The 15,797-nt window shown below is 39.8% G+C and overlaps 1 protein-coding gene across 5 annotated transcripts in view; it reads left to right on the top strand.

Annotated features, from left to right (window-relative positions):
• nav3 (neuron navigator 3) overlaps window positions 1-15,797 on the top strand; it is a 460,146-nt gene that overhangs the window by 121,016 nt on the left and 323,333 nt on the right. For all 5 annotated transcript variants that reach the window (XM_055225660.1, XM_055225659.1, XM_055225658.1 and 2 more), the window contains exons 2-3: window positions 10,630-10,747; window positions 13,974-14,026. In XM_055225660.1, the coding sequence (XP_055081635.1) occupies window positions 10,630-10,747; window positions 13,974-14,026 (171 nt within the window). The remainder of the gene's footprint in view (window positions 1-10,629; window positions 10,748-13,973; window positions 14,027-15,797) is intronic.

Below are 15,797 nucleotides of genomic sequence, written 5' to 3'. Positions count from 1 at the left end.
ACTGCCCATTCACTTGACTGGCTCATTACTTAAGATAATGCTGCTTTATGTTGTGTCTAATCACATTAAGATCCATGTGGGATAGTCCCGGTCCAGGTTAACGGTTTAGTCCACATCTCCACACACACACATGCCTGCTACAAACTTATTACCAATGTAAATGTCCTCTGAGCCTTCCTATATGGTTACAGGCAGAATTTATGGCACTGGATTGGACAATGGCCCTGATTAAAGAGGCTATACATTAACAGCCGAGCGGTAAAACAGAAAGGCGCTCGACATGTTTGCTATGGATCATGTAGTCTGTTCAAATGGAGTGGAAATGCGGGCCATTTTGATTGATCTTTTTTGTTGCACGATTAAAAATGCACCACTGAGCAAAATGACTGTATGAATTCCAGAATGGAGTGTGTTGAAACCGTACAACGTATAAAGAAGTGGACTTAGTGAGTATGACGTCACCCATAGTGTTTAGTTCCAGTCAAATGAAATTCATCAAGGCTAGCAGTTATAGGGGCGAATTTGCAACCGAGTTCCATATTTGGCATTCCGACTGCAAGTATCATAGCAATCAAAGAGTCAATCTGGATGGTTGTTGAAAGTAACGCCACCGTCTTGCCCGCCCCACTAGTTTAGAAGGGAACACTGTCCATCCAACCTGTGGCTAACTCTTGCAGGAGCAACCATGTCGAAAGAAGGTGCCTGATTTGTCTGTTATTAATGTTTATATCATGAGTTATGGACACAATAGTGAAATAAAAACAGTAGAATAATGTAGAGTGGGTTCATATGAAAATTTTAACAGCAAAATGACAAGCCTGACAGCAACAGTTATGGAGTGAATTGGATCCAGAGTTCATGAAGCCAGAAGCGTGCCCATGCTAACTTCCTATTTAGAATGCAGCGACTAGCCGGTTAGCTATTCAATTTTCAATTCAATTCAATTCATTTATTTTTGTAACGCCCAAAATCACAACAACAGTTGTCTCGAAGGGCGTTCATGTTTTGGTTGATGGGGGAAACCGGAGTACCCGGAGGAAACCCATCCAGACACGGGGAGAAACATGAAAAACTCCACACAGAAAGGCCTGGTGACCCGGGGATCGAACCAACCTTCTTGCTGTGAGACATGAGTGATGGCACTCAGTCACCGTGCCGCCAAGACACAAAAAACAAAACAACAGGAAGAATCAGACACAATAAGAAAAATCAGACACAACAGGAAAAATCAGACACAACAGGAAAAATCAGACAACATAAGAAATCGGCCAGGAGACCGCTAGCTATGTCCATTTAAATATACAGTCTATGATTCAAGTATGCAGTGCTGGTCAGCTGATTTAAAGTGGCAGTACCTGACTTTTTCCATGTATTTGAACCTCTCTTGAGGTTAAAATTACTGACAATACATAGTGGATTAAGTGTTTTATAGTCCAAGAATCAGGAAGTGCGCTGTTAGCATGCTAGTTGTTGTTAGAATAACTGTAATAACAAAACTCAGCTCTGGTCTAAAAGTTGTGAAACATGCTTATAAATTCATAGTAGTGAATAATAGGATGCTCAGAATGCATCAGGTAAGGTGAGGTTTGGTTTCATGTTTTAGAGTCTTCTGTATACACTCCTCTCAATCTTCTCTAAAACTAATTAACTTCCACTCCTCTTTAACTACATCTATAAATCTCCTCTTTGGTCTCTTCTTTTTCTTACAACTGCCTGTGTTCATTGTCCTATCTCGGTGTCCTGCATTACTGTCCCTCTTCTCTGCGTGTCCAAACCAATTTAGTCTGAACACATCTGACATACTGCACATTCGTTACTTATAGCAACACATATTTGAATGTTTACAAAATCAAACCATAAAAATTCACAAAAACGCATTATAGGCGCTAATGCTGAAATAATAGACTTATAAGGAGCTAAATCATTTACTCAAGTAGAGTACTGAGAAGTCATGGGACATACTCTGGAAAGTACATTTTAAAATTTCCACTTAAAGTTGTACTGTGTAATTTTGCAGGGCTTGCTTGTCTCCATGGGGACTTCGAGTGCATGGGTTCACCTCTTCACAGATGTGACTGGTAATTTGACCTTGATCTTGTGGCCCCATCTACTAATCTCTGTGAAGATAGACCAGTGTCTTAATCCCATAAAATGGAGCGTTTTGGGCAAAACATTCACATGTCCATAGGGACAAGCAGGTGTCAGATCTCCCGCTAGACTAAGCAGCTGCTTAGAGCCCCGAGGCCACCAGAAGGTCCCCAAGAGCCCACACATTTATATTGAAAATAATGATGAAACAAATAGATGTGTTTTATTTCCAGTAGCTAGATATGTGCTGCCTACATTTGTTATTGCGTCAGGCATTGGTGTGGACAGCTACGTGTTTACACCGGTGTGAAGGACCACTCCCCTTGAAGTGCACTCTTGGTGTGCTGAGGCAGCAGAGGTACATTTGAATGGGTGTTCTACAAACTAAAATACTTTAGTTAGTGAAGTTCAGTTTATCTAAAGTATGGGACAATGTATGAAAGCCCCAGAGGAAGATTGTTTTGAGGACAGGACTTTTTAGAGAAGACTCAAAATATGTCAAACTTTACACCATTGGACCTGCAGGATAAAACAGTGAAGCTGGATGTGTATAATTCTGGAGAGAGGACACACCTCAGAGCGGCTGAGTGACTTGTGTTACTTTTACCACAGCCACACTTTCACCAACACTTTCATGCTATACGTCTTTTAAAAGCTCTGAACTTTGTTCAGTCGCTAAATGTGTTTGTTAATTTTATTTAAATTACAATGCAGCACAAGCAAATAACTAAATAAATAAAGCATGCTACTATCATAAACACAAGCACTGCGCTGGTATTCTCTGTCAATTGTAAAAACGTGATCGGGAAGAACGGCCTCCCTGATCTGAACCCGAGTGGTGTTCTGTTATTGAACTTCTATGCTAGCTACAGTTTGTCCATAATGAACACCATGTTCGAGCATAAGGGTGTCAGTGCACCTGGCACCAGGATCGATGATCGACTTTGTTGTCGTGTCATCTCACTTCCGGCCGCCTGTCTTGGACTCTCGGGTGAGTTGGATCCACTGGAGGAGGAAGCCGGACTGTCAGGGGGTCTTCAACTCTCACCTACGAGAGAGCTTCTCTCAGATCCTGAGGGAGGCTGGGGACATGGATTCTGATTTGGCCATGTTCTTTGACTCTATTGCTGGCTGCTTGTGGTTGTAAGGTCTGCGGAGCTTGTCGTGGCAGCAACGCCCCGAACCCTGTGGTGGACACCAACTTGGCTTGTGGGACTCCTGAGGCAGCTGATGAGCAAAAACGGTCCCAAAATCTCAGCGTTGGCAAGAGTTCAGGGAGGCCATGGAGAAGGACGGACAGCCTCAAAGAAATTCTGTCAAACCGTCCCGAGTACCCTAAGTCTCTGGATGTTGTGGGACTATCTTGGCTGACACGTCTCTGCAACATCGCATGGCGGTTGCGGACAGTACCGCTGGACTGGCAGACTGGGGTGGTGGTCCCTCTGTGTAAGAAGGGGGACCGGAGGGGGTGTTCCAATTACAGGGGACTCGCACTCTTTAGCTTTCCCGGTAAGGTCTGTTGCAGGGTACTGGAGAGGAAAATCCATCCGATAGTTGAACCTCCAATGCAAGAGGAGCAGTGGGGTATTCATCCTGGTCGTGGAACACTGGACCAGCTCTATACTCTCCATTGGGTGCTTGAGGGCTCTTGGGAGTTTGCCCAACCAGTCCACATGTGCTTTGTGGATCTGGGGTGGGTCTGGTCCCTGTATCACCGGAGCAGGAGCTGTGTTCGCATTGCTGGCAGTAAATCAGACCTGTTCCCAGTGCATGTTGGACTCCACCAGGGCTGCCCTTTGTCACCAGTTCTGTTCATTGTTTTTAAGGACAGAATTTCTAGGCACAGTCAGGGGCCAGAGGGGGCCTGGTTTGGGATTCACAGGATCTCATTTCTACTGTTTGCGAATGATGTTGTCCTGATGGCTTCTTTGAGCCAGGACCTGCAGCAGGCACTGGGGCCAGCTGAAGTGGGGTCGGCATCTGCTCAGGATGCCTCCTGGACACCTCCCTAGGGAGGTGTTCCGGGCATGTCCCACCGGGAGGAAGCTCCGGGAAAGACCCAGGACCCACTATCTCTCAGCTGGCCTGGGAACACCTTGGGGTCCCACTGGAGGAGTTGGAGGACATGTCTGGAGTGAGGGACGTCTGGGAGTCCCTACTTAGACTGCTGCCCCCGCGACCCAGTTTCGGATAAGTGGAAGAAAATGGATGGATAGATGGATGTTTCTCTTTTTTAAGTGGACCCCCCCTCTTCACAGACCTGCTTTGTAACTTTGCCTGATGTTCCTGCTTCTCTCCATGGAGATGGATAAGTTTTATTCTATATTGTGGTACATTCCAGGCAAATACATTAAATCCCCACTGAGAAAACAGGTAGTGGACATGAATAAGAACAAAAAATAGTAAATACCAATATACAATCTCAGATTCAAAAACAAACTTCAAAATTCCATAATAATAAATGCCGCAACGTGGTCTATGTTCTCTTAGTGTAAAATCAATATCTGTTCCTTTCTTGTCCTCCTATACCAGGCCTTACATTACAACCTTCTCTATCCCAGTGTTATGAATGAACACTGCTTTCCTCAGCTCTCAGCCTACTTTCCCCTTTTAGCCGTTTAGCCGGCTCCCTCTAGAGGCCTGAAGCTACTACTGCACTCTGTGTGTTTACACCTGCGTAGCTGTGTTCACTGCGCTGCACTCCTGTCTCTGCACTTCCCCCTCTCTGTATCCACTCGGGTAAGCTGCATGTTTGGCACCTGTTTTGTGGTCTTCTAAAGCTATGTTAGATGATACAGGGAAGACATGGGGACCAGAGAAAGAGAAGGAGGTGGACTTTATGTGCTAATTATAGACATAGCATCATTGTCTTGACTGCTGCTGCTGAGAGGAGAGAGAGGAGAAAGAAGGATTGTAATTCTGCAATGGACAAGTATCGGATCCCTGTGTAGGCACTGGAAGAGTCATCTCTCTGAACATTGAAAGAGTTTCTTGGAAGTAGTTCTGTTGTTTGTTTTGGTGGAGCTTGTATGTTGATCTCAGCTTTACTATTAAGTATTTAGTATTTAAGAGAAAAGTAGAAATTTGCTACATGTTAAAGGGCACTATCAAAGGCGTGCAGAGTAGCCAAAAAAGTGTACTCCAGTATTTGGAAAACTAACTAATACTCAAAAGTAACCTAAAGAGTAACTGTCAGGGCGTAGCATCTGGTGTATAATTTGAAGTTGATGTAATCTGAAGGACAAAACCTGAAGTAATGCACAAAATCTGGTACACAAAAATGAGATAAACTAAATTATATCTGAAGAAGCTGCAAGAAACACAAATATTCAAATCATTTCATATTGTCAACATAACGCTTTTGGCACTTTAGACTTACTCACAGTGGGAAGCGGAACCACAACTTTTACTCAAGTAAGAGTACAGTTACTTCAATAAAAATATTACTCGAGTAGGAGTAGAGGTATGCTGGTAGAAAAGTACAGTTTCTTTAAAAAGTGACTCAAGTTACTGAGTATTACCCACCTCTGTGAACTATACGAGTTATTGCTTTTCCTGAAATGTTGGTATTAAAGGTGCACTATGTAACTTTTCTGGTGGGAGTACACCACTTGTTGGTCTCCATGGAGATGTTTATGCTTAACTGAGAATATCATAGTATATGACATTAAATGGATCTAGCATGCATTGGTTTAATTACATGTGTTTTATTGCTAAAAAGAGAGACAGCAAAGTTTAATTAGATAAAATAATAACATCTCCATGGAGAAAAGCACCAGCAAAGTTGCATAGTACACCTTTAAACTTAATTGGCAAGTTTCAACTCAGTTCTGTGTACAGGTAGAAGTACTTGGTGTACATAGAGGTAACTGTAAACTGCAGTAAATAATGTATTTAGTTTGTATTATATGCATTTGATGTGCATCTATCCATAGAAGGGGACAAGAGCATGTGTCACTTTGTTGTGATGACGTTTACGGCGATCTCAGCTCCCACTGGGCACCACAGTTTTCTAACCTGGAAGTTAGTGGACTTGTTTGTTTTATTAAGTTGTTTTGGATTAAAATTGCAAATTAAAATCTGTAAATTATAACATAATGATCTGCAGGTGTCATAGATTATAACTATACAGCAGACACAAGCAAAATATCCTTCTTCTTTAAATTGTGAACAATTGAGTGCATTTGATGTAAACTGATGTTTAGGGCAGATGAGCTGCACACAGATATACCAGATGCCCTGACAGCTGGTCATTTCGGCCGCAAATCCAATGCCTCCTCTGGGTCTATGCCTCCTCCAGCACCACCGCTCTGCTCTGCTCAGCTCTTTGCAAGGTATCAGTTTTAGAAAGTTTATAATGTAGACTCAGAGAGGATAGACTGCTTAAAGTGTATGAGACAGGTTTTCATGTTTTTTCTATTTCTGATGCTTGGTTTTTGTGGATAGTACCAGTGGTAAATATTTATCATAGTTTTACATCAGTTAAGTGGCAGTTTGTAGAAAAAAAAAAGTACAAGAGAAAAGTACAAAAATACAAGAAGTAGCTCTGACTTACAGAATCCCTCTGCCTGTGTCATCAACATGGAGAATTCTATCCAAAATACAGAGACAATTTATGCAAGAAGGCATTTTTCTGACAGTTTAAAATTTCTTTAACAAAACAAAGCTTCTTCTCCTCTCCCCATTTCTCTCTCTCTCTCCTCTATCTTCTCCTCTGTCTCCCCCTCTGTCTCTCACTCTGTCTCCTCCTCTGTCTTCTCTGTCTCCCCCTCTGTTTCTCACTCTGTTTCCTCCTCTGTCTTGTCTGTCTTCTCTGTCTCCCCCTCTGTCTCCTATGTCTCCTCCTCTATCTCCTCGACTGTCTTCTCCTCTACCTCCTCTGTCTCCTCTGTCTCCTTGTTTGTCTCCAGCTGAAAGAAATGGGTCATTTGGTTTGTCTATCCACACTCCACAGTCACCACACATTTGTCAACAGCTTTTCTGGTGGATTAAAGGAGCTCTATGTAAGATTTTTATTTTAAATATCATAAGTGGAACCTCACTGTCTTCCCATTATCCGGTCAAGCAATGAGCCAGTTTCAATGCTGATGTCCAGTTTCTTTAAACCTTAAAGGACTCTGATCAGGTCACTAACTAAACCGCAGCACCAGCAAGCAATGATAAATCAGTGCAGCCTCTGCAGATCAGCGAGTGAATTCTGGAGATTCTGAGCTTTCACGTGAGGCATAGCCTGTCCATATACTGAGAATGTCCTCTATCTGTAGGTTAAGGCTCTGGTGACCCAGGTTCAGTTGTGACTGTAGTACATTTTTAAAAACTGTAAGAGCACAGACCAGTTTAATTCAAGATGCTATTTAAACTACTACTACTGACAGTCTTCGAATATCACTTTTATTATCTCAAACTAGTTACTAGTAATCAGGTAATTTTGTCAAAATCTCCACTTCTTACATTGAACTCTGCAGAGTCTGTGAGCTGTGCTTATTTCAACTTTTCACTGAAAAAGAGCCTGTTACTACATTGGATCCCTCCCTTCTTGTTCAACCTCACACTGTTACCTCTCTCGCTTTCTCTCTCTCTTTCTTTCCCTTCCTTTTTTCCCCTGTCTCTCTGTCCCTCCCTCTTTCTCTCTCTGCCCCTCACTCTTACCCCTCTCCTCTCATGCAGCAGTAGCTGAGTGTCTTTATATGGGATGACACAGGACTGTATTTGGACTACCTAAACTCCCTGTTCAGTCCTGAGGGAGCATGCACGTTCCTTTAAGGCTGTCGAGGCACAGAGAGAGAGAGAAGACTGAAGAGAGAGAGAGAATGAAGAGAGAGAGGGTAAGAAGAAGAGAAGGAAGAGAGAAAGAGAGAGGGAAGGATGGAAAGAGAGAAAGGAGGAGGCTGTTCTTGTTCAAGTTGTTATATATCAGGAACAGAACCTGAGAGGAAGCGCCTTGACGTAAACGGTAAAAGTGTAAAATTGTCAAAGAAGTTCTCGCTAAAAGGCAAATCCACAGTGAGCAGTGAAACTCAGGCTCCAGATATGAGTATACTGAAGGTACTTTTTACCTGCACAATGTGTATAAAATATATATTAGAAAAATATCAGATTGCAAGTGGCCTGATTATTCAGTATATGCAGTATATAGTGTAGCATACCTTGGCTGAGTTACCTAAATCAGTGGTCCCCAACCACCGGACTGGGGACCACTGCGGTCCGTTACGCATTTGCTACCGGGCCACACAAAAACAGTAAAAAAAATTTATCAGCAACTGCATCTTCTCTAACTTTCGCCCATCCCTCATGACGCACTATAAGTTTGTCTGTAAATATATAATGAAAATCCTAATAGGAAATCGCTAGAGAAATCTATTTGATGTAGTGGCAAGTATATTATCTGCGATGACGTATCACGTATAACACATCAGACACGTCGCCCAAAAGTAGAGCCACAAGCGAGTGAAAATGAGCCAAAACAAAAGTGAGCTTTGGAGAGGGGAAATGGCCAACTGATGAGCCAGAAGAGGAGCCTACGACCTTCAAGAAAAAGAAAGCTAATTTTAACAGACAATACCAGGAGTCCTACTTAAATAATGGGTTTGTCGCTACAGATGACTCTCACACGCAGAGTCGGCTCTGCATAATATGCAGGAAGAGCAAATGAGACAATGAAACCTTCAAAACTACTTTGGCACATGGAGACTAAGCACCTGGGATTAAAAGATAAGATTTAGAGTTAGGGGGGGGGGGGGGGGGGGTGGACAGTATGAAGCCAAATAAGTTAAGGCGCCACCTCATTACACCTCAGTCACGCTGATAAGATGCTGGAGTTTTTTCAGCATAAATGTGCCAAATATTGCCAACAATCATTCCGCTTTGTAAATGTCACTTAAAGCAGCAAGCACTGAGCATCATGTAAGGTGGTGTACCAAATTGCTAAATTACTTGTTTTAATTTGATATTTATTTAATTTTAATGTATTATTTTGATATTTATTTAATTTGAATTTTATTTGATATTTAGTTAAATTTCATTATATCATTTCATTTATTTTATTTTATTTTATTTTTTTGGGGGGGGCATGATAGAAAATAATTGAGAAGCACTGGTCTAGTGAAATGTGCACTTTATCACCTTCAATCCCACATTCATACACTAGTGTACATAGACACTTAAGGTGTACATTAAAATGTTTCATGAGTGATTAGGTCGGTCATAATAATTACTATATCGATTTATCGTTCAATATATAAAAGCTGGAACAATATTTTTTGGGATCAACATCTATCTTGTGTACTTTTTCTTTGCACTACTGGGAAATTTGGGGTTATTTTTTGGATACATGATGAGATTTGAGTCATAAAAGGTAGAATTAATCACTTCAGTGACTCATTACATGTATTGCAGCTCTTTTTTCACAATATTTTACATTAAAAATCCTTTTTTTTGGTTTAAATCTCCTTTTCGGATATTGTGCCAATGGCATAAATTACTTTCAATATTATTGTTTATATTTATCTCAGTGATATATCAAACTTCGCAATATGTTATTGTGTGATTCAAAACAATCCAATGTAGTGAACCATCTGCTGGAAACCCTCTTACTTCCTTCAACAGTGAAGTCAACTCTTTGTACCTCTTTGTACCTCTGCAGACCTCAGCAGCTGTTGTGATGTGTCTGTCAATGCTGGACCAAGCAGTAGTATCACTTTCTCTGGAGCTCAGAGAGACTGAGACAGAGGAGGACTTAAACCTATAGATGGAATGAGAAATGAGGTCTGATCCAAGGCAGCTGTTTCTGTTTAAGTATCAGCAGATAACATACAGCTCAATTAGGCTAAGGATTAATGCGATATTCAATAATATAATGATTTTACAGCTACTCCAATTAGGAGAATGGTGTAACCTTTACCCTTATCCCAACTTACACTTTAAAATATGAATGTAAAACTTTTTTCTTTTTTTTTCTTTTTTTTTTAGTTTAAGAGTATATAGCAACAGAGGTTTGCAAATTACCATGGTAAATACAGCATCATTTCCATTCCACTATAGCTCATGATCTAGCACCATTTAAATATATTGTCAAATTGCTGTGACCATAACTTATCCTTCTAGTCTCTGAAGCTAAGCTGGGTTGGGCCAGGTCATATATTTTGGATTGGATACCACAGGGAATACCAGGTGCTGCAGGGGCTCTAATAGAAACTGTACTTGTGTACCCCAGGATAGCTGGAGTAGTGTGTGGTAGAATGTGATCATGTAAATGCACAAATGTTGAAGCTTATCATTTCTATTAGTGACTAGACCCAAGAGCTCACTATATTACAAATCTGCATTTTAGCAACATTCATTTTTTATATCAATTTTTTATGCCTATATACTGTTGTGCCATTATTTTACCACCACTGAAAATGCAGTGACCGAATAATGCAATATAAAGCTCTTTGGATGTCTTGAAAGGCAATATGTAAATCTAACGCATTATCATTATTATCATGATTACTTACTGTGTTCTCTCTATTCTCTCTCTCTCTTCTCTCTCTTCTGTTTCAGATCTACACAGACTGGGCCAATCACTACCTGGCTAAATCTGGCTGCCCTCGTCTTATCAAGGACCTGAGCCAAGACGTGACCGATGGAGTGCTGCTGGCTCAAATCATACAGATCATAGGTGAGAAATGAGCAAATCCTTTATTAAAATGCATTTAGCAACTCCCTCTAGTCTACACAGACAAGACAGTGATGTTAAGCCAAAACACACTACAAAAGCACTATATGTGATTACAGAACAATATTGAAAAGACTTCTGAAAGATATGTTGACCTTTAGGTAGATTCTTTAAAGCTGCACTATGTAAGTTTTCTAGTGGGGAATGGGATTACTGTACTACAACCAAGCCAAGTTACAGGTCAGATCTGTGAAGAGGCCACATAGAAATGTGAAATGTCCACTCACAGTAAAAGTGCATGTTTTTCAAGCTATTTTTGAGCGATAAACATTTAATTAAAAAGATGCAAGATAGATATGTTAATTTAATGCCATACTGTGCAACATGCCAGACAAAGTTATACTGTCTCCTAGAAAACAAGCAATCAGAAAAGATAGAGTCTGGATCATCACCATAGGGAAGAGACATCTGGCCGACCATCTTAAGGATAGTTGTAAAAAATAAATAAATAAAGTTTAAATATAACATTTCAGGGGCTTAAAGATATAAGTCCAATCGTCTTTATTGACTAAACCCCAGTGAAAATAAAATAAACCTATGTTGCTTTTAAATGATAAAAATATAGTACCCTCATAACACATTTACATCTCTATAAACTGTTTACAACAGTGAGATATGAAACGGAATACTGCAGCAGGACTGTACTATGTCAGTGACATAGTGACAAGTGACATAGTGCATCTTTAATTACCCACACAGTGCTGCAGTCACCTGAGCAGACCACTCGTGCACCGACCCTCTCTGCACTCAGGCGGTCAAATTTTTTCCTCAATCTGGGCCAAATCTCAGTGTTTTTGTGGTGAAAAGGCCTTGACTAAAGAAACCCCACAGAAACATGCTAACCAGAGGAGAGGGACAGAACAACTTTAGGTTTTATGTTTTCACAATAGGCTGCAGTCACCTTCTTCTTTGTTGATTATTTCAAGTAGACGACAGGAAAGATTCACTGTTTTAGAAATATCGAATAGAAATATCCAAAATTTAAATCAAATGTTGAACCGTATCATAAATTTTTGGCACTGGCTCCACAAAATTTTTTATTTTATGGCTCAAAGTCCTTTTAACTGATGACAATCACATCTTTAGAGTTGAATAATGGCTCCACTTTCCAAAGCTGTTTCACATTTGTTTATTTATACTGACAGAGAAGGCGCTGAACTTTGTGCCAATTTTTGTTTCATGTGAATAGGCCCAGTAATTACAGAGATATTAACCATAAACCAGGTCAACACATCTGAAATATGACAGTTAAACAGTTAATTCCATCATAGAGTTCTGACCTGTGTCCAGCTCAGTTTGAAACTAGAAGAAAAATATTGTGACATCACATGAACCCAACCTATCCATGGGTTGCAGGGTGGTAAAAATCTAGCACTGTTGCCATAGCAACTAACAATTCAAAACTAAATACTATGTCTTGAATATGCAATGATGTAATATAGTAATATATGTTTTTTGAAAAAAAAAAAAAAAAAAAAAAATGACCCTCTGCCTCTGGTTCACTGGTTTATACTGCATTGTTCATAAAAGTGTACATTTCTGACATTTAAACAAAGCTCCACTTTGTGCTGCTCTTACTAAACAAACTAAATTTTTAGATGTTTGGGCAGTTTTACAGAGAACACCAGTTCTCTTCTTGGAAAAAATATATCTCCAATTCAAAATACTTTCCCAGGGTATCTATGAAGTAAAAGTATCCAACAAATATGCTGCTACTACTACCAACCCCAATGTTACTTCAAAACATTAGTCAAATAAACAGGAAATATGTAGACACATAATAAGTCACAAATTAGGATGGTTGCATACTCCAAATATGTGCTAAGAAGACACAATTGTGACCTAATAACATTACTGTTAAAATAGGCATAAAGCTTTATTTAATGTCCAGTTGCCTTCTCTTTAAATACTAGTACTGTAGTTGTAGTTGTAGTAGAATAGTAGTAAATAGTGGTAGCAATAACAGAATCATAGCAGTAGTAGTAGTGGCAGTGTGGTGGCAGCAGTGGTAGCAATAGCAGTACTTGTGGTAATACATTAAAAGTAGCAGCAGTTGTAGTAGCCATGCTTACTCTCACCCCTTCTCTTTTCCAGTAGTAGTAATAGTGTCGATGGTTACAATAGTAAAACAATACAATAGTAGTAGTAGTAGTAGTAGTAGTAGTAGTAGTAGTAGTAGTAGTAGTAGTAGTAGTAGTAGTAGTAGTAGTAGTAGTAGTAGTAGTAGTAGTAGTAGTAGTAGTAGTCCCACAGCAGCAGTAGTATTATTAGTAGTAGTCGTAGTAGTAGTCGCACAGCAGCAGTAGTAGCAGTAGTAGGAATAGCACTTATAGCTGGAGGAACAGCACTCATAGTAGCAGCAGCTGCAGCAGTAGTAGTAGTAGCAGTAGCAGCAGTAGTATCCATAGTACATCCCTTCTCTCTCTCTCTTCCCCTGTCTAATGTAGTTGTAGTAGTAGTAGCAGTAGTAGTAGTCATAGTATTATTGTTATTAATATTACGAGTAACACTAGGAGTAGTAGTAGTAGTTGTAGTAGTAGTAACAGTAGTAGGAATAGCACTTGTAGCTAGAGAAATAGCACTAGTAGTAGCAGCAACAGCAGTAGTAGTAGTATTAGTAGCAGTAGCAGTAGTAGCAGTAGTAGCAGTAGTAGGAATAGCATTTGTAGCTGGAGCAATAGCACTAGTAGAAGTATCAGCAGCATCAGCAGCAGTAGTAGTGTTGGTAGTAGTAGTAGTAGTAGTAGTAGTAGTAGTAGTAGTAGTAGTAGTAATAGTAGTAGTGTTGGTAGTAGTCGTAGTAGTAGTAGTAGTAGTAGTAGCAGCAGCAGTAGCAGCAGCAGCAGTAGTAGCAGTAGTAGCCATAGTACATCCCTTCTCTCTCTCTTCCTATGTCTGATGTGCTGTAACTTGACCCTCCCTTTTGGCCCAAACTCACAGTGAGACCAGATCTTTGGCTGTCGCTTAAATCTCCACAGGCAGCTGACAACTTACACTTTAATACTCCTCCTCTTTCTCTCCCTCCTCCCACTCTCCCCTCTTCGTCCTCCTCTCCTCTCTCTCTCATGTTAGAATCAGCTCCATGTATCTTTGTCTATCTCTATTGGACTTCCTTACAGAGACTTTGACAATGGGATAGTGCTAAGTTTATTGTGTCTCTCTCCCACAGCCAATGAGAAAGTGGAGGACATCAATGGCAGCCCGAGGAACCAGTCGCAAATGGTCAGTCCAATCTTTTATAATGTTAATATTCAAACATTTTTGTACAGATGACATTTCATGTCAAAGTGTGAATGGTATTGCTGTCATGCTCCAAAAGAGTGGAAAATAAGTTACAATTTGGACAGCTTTACAGTTTTTGAATTTTGAATGCCAAAAAAAATAACTTTTTTGTTTTAAGCTAATCCAGTTTTCTTTCTGTATTTGAGACAATATGTGTATAGCTCATTATCATTACACTTAATCTGAGAGGTAGTAGTAGTAGTAGTAGTAGTAGTAGTAGTAGCAGTAGTAGTAGCAGTAGCAGTAACAATAGCAGTAGTAGCAGTAGTAGTAGTAGTAGTAGTAGTAGTAGTAGTAGTAGTAGTAGTAGTAGTAGTACTACTACTACTACTGCTAATTCTAATACTAGTAGTATTAGAATTAGCAGCATACTAGTAGCAGTAGCAGTTACAATAGTTGTATTGATCTTAGTATTAGCAGCGGCAGTGGACGTAGTAGTAGTAGTTGTAGTAGTAGACTAAATCTAAGTTTATTTAATTTGTTTTTAATTCAGGCCCTGGATAAGTGTTTTACATGTTTTAATTATACTTTTAAACTAAATAATTTCTAAATTAGTATATAAAACACAGTAATAATAATAGCCCATAATATAAGTTGCAGTATCATCTATATACTTGTTCTGTTACCTACATAATTCAATTTGCAGTATTGGCTTGCTTTCAAAGTTGCCCAGTATTAAAACATAACAGTGTTATTTGGGTCATTTAAAAACAGGGAGTTTGTGAAAGTTTAGGTGACCATCTGAGGTTGGTGTATTGAGGTGATTATTCAACATAATGTAACTGTGAATGACCTAAAGAGACAGTTACAGTTTCACACCTTTTCCCATTTGCGCTGATTCAAAACTGTTGACTTTGAATGAAAATATATGACATACATACATATTATATTTTGGATAAATCTTTCATGTACTTTGGTGTTGCAACTCTGAAATTTATCTATTGTCAGACATTTATCAGTCAGTTTATCTGGTCTTATAAAAAGATTTTTGTTAACTTGAATTGATGACTTTTTCGAACGTGGGAAGTTTTTATTCAATTACAAGTAGTTATACTGCTGAAAAAGACCTAGAAATAATATGCATTCTTACTGTGAGCAAGGTCTCTCCACAGATCTGACCTGTAACTTTGCTTATCTAAATGATAATAGGTTTAATGCCATACTGTGGAAAATATCAGGTAAAGCAATGACATCTCCATGGAGACAAGTATACCCTCTACTAGAAAAGTTACATAGAGCACTTTTTAAGTAAAACATTAAAAACACTGGATTTGTCCCTTTAAGGCTACCATAGTTTTGAGATCATCATTGTCATCTATTTTGATCTTGTCAGGCCAAAGTTATTCTTCACTTACTTTATGTGATATTACCTTCTGAACATTGTTGATCACAATGAGTTTATAAGCGTTTTTCCCAACAGAGACCAGAGAGGAGCTTTGCAGTGACAGTAAAGTTAGCAATAGTTAGCATGTTAGTAGTGCACTTCCTGACTTTTAACAACGATAAACTCCTGCTGTGGACACCAAACAATTAGCAGAAAAGTTAAACAGCTTTTATGCAAGGTTTGAGGTCTCACACCCTTCCCCCACCTCCTTCACCATCATGGACATCACAGCCAAACCCACCGCGGACTCCTCCTCCCCCACTTCCCTCACAGTTTTGGAGCAGAACGTGACTAAGCTTTTCAAGAAGCAAAATCCTTGGGCCCGGA

The sequence above is a fragment of the Periophthalmus magnuspinnatus genome, chromosome 12 (assembly GCF_009829125.3).
Source record: "Periophthalmus magnuspinnatus isolate fPerMag1 chromosome 12, fPerMag1.2.pri, whole genome shotgun sequence".
NCBI classification, from domain to species: domain Eukaryota; kingdom Metazoa; phylum Chordata; class Actinopteri; order Gobiiformes; family Gobiidae; genus Periophthalmus; species Periophthalmus magnuspinnatus.
The sequence above is the reverse complement of the archived record's forward strand: the minus strand, read 5'-3'. Positions and strand labels throughout refer to the sequence as shown.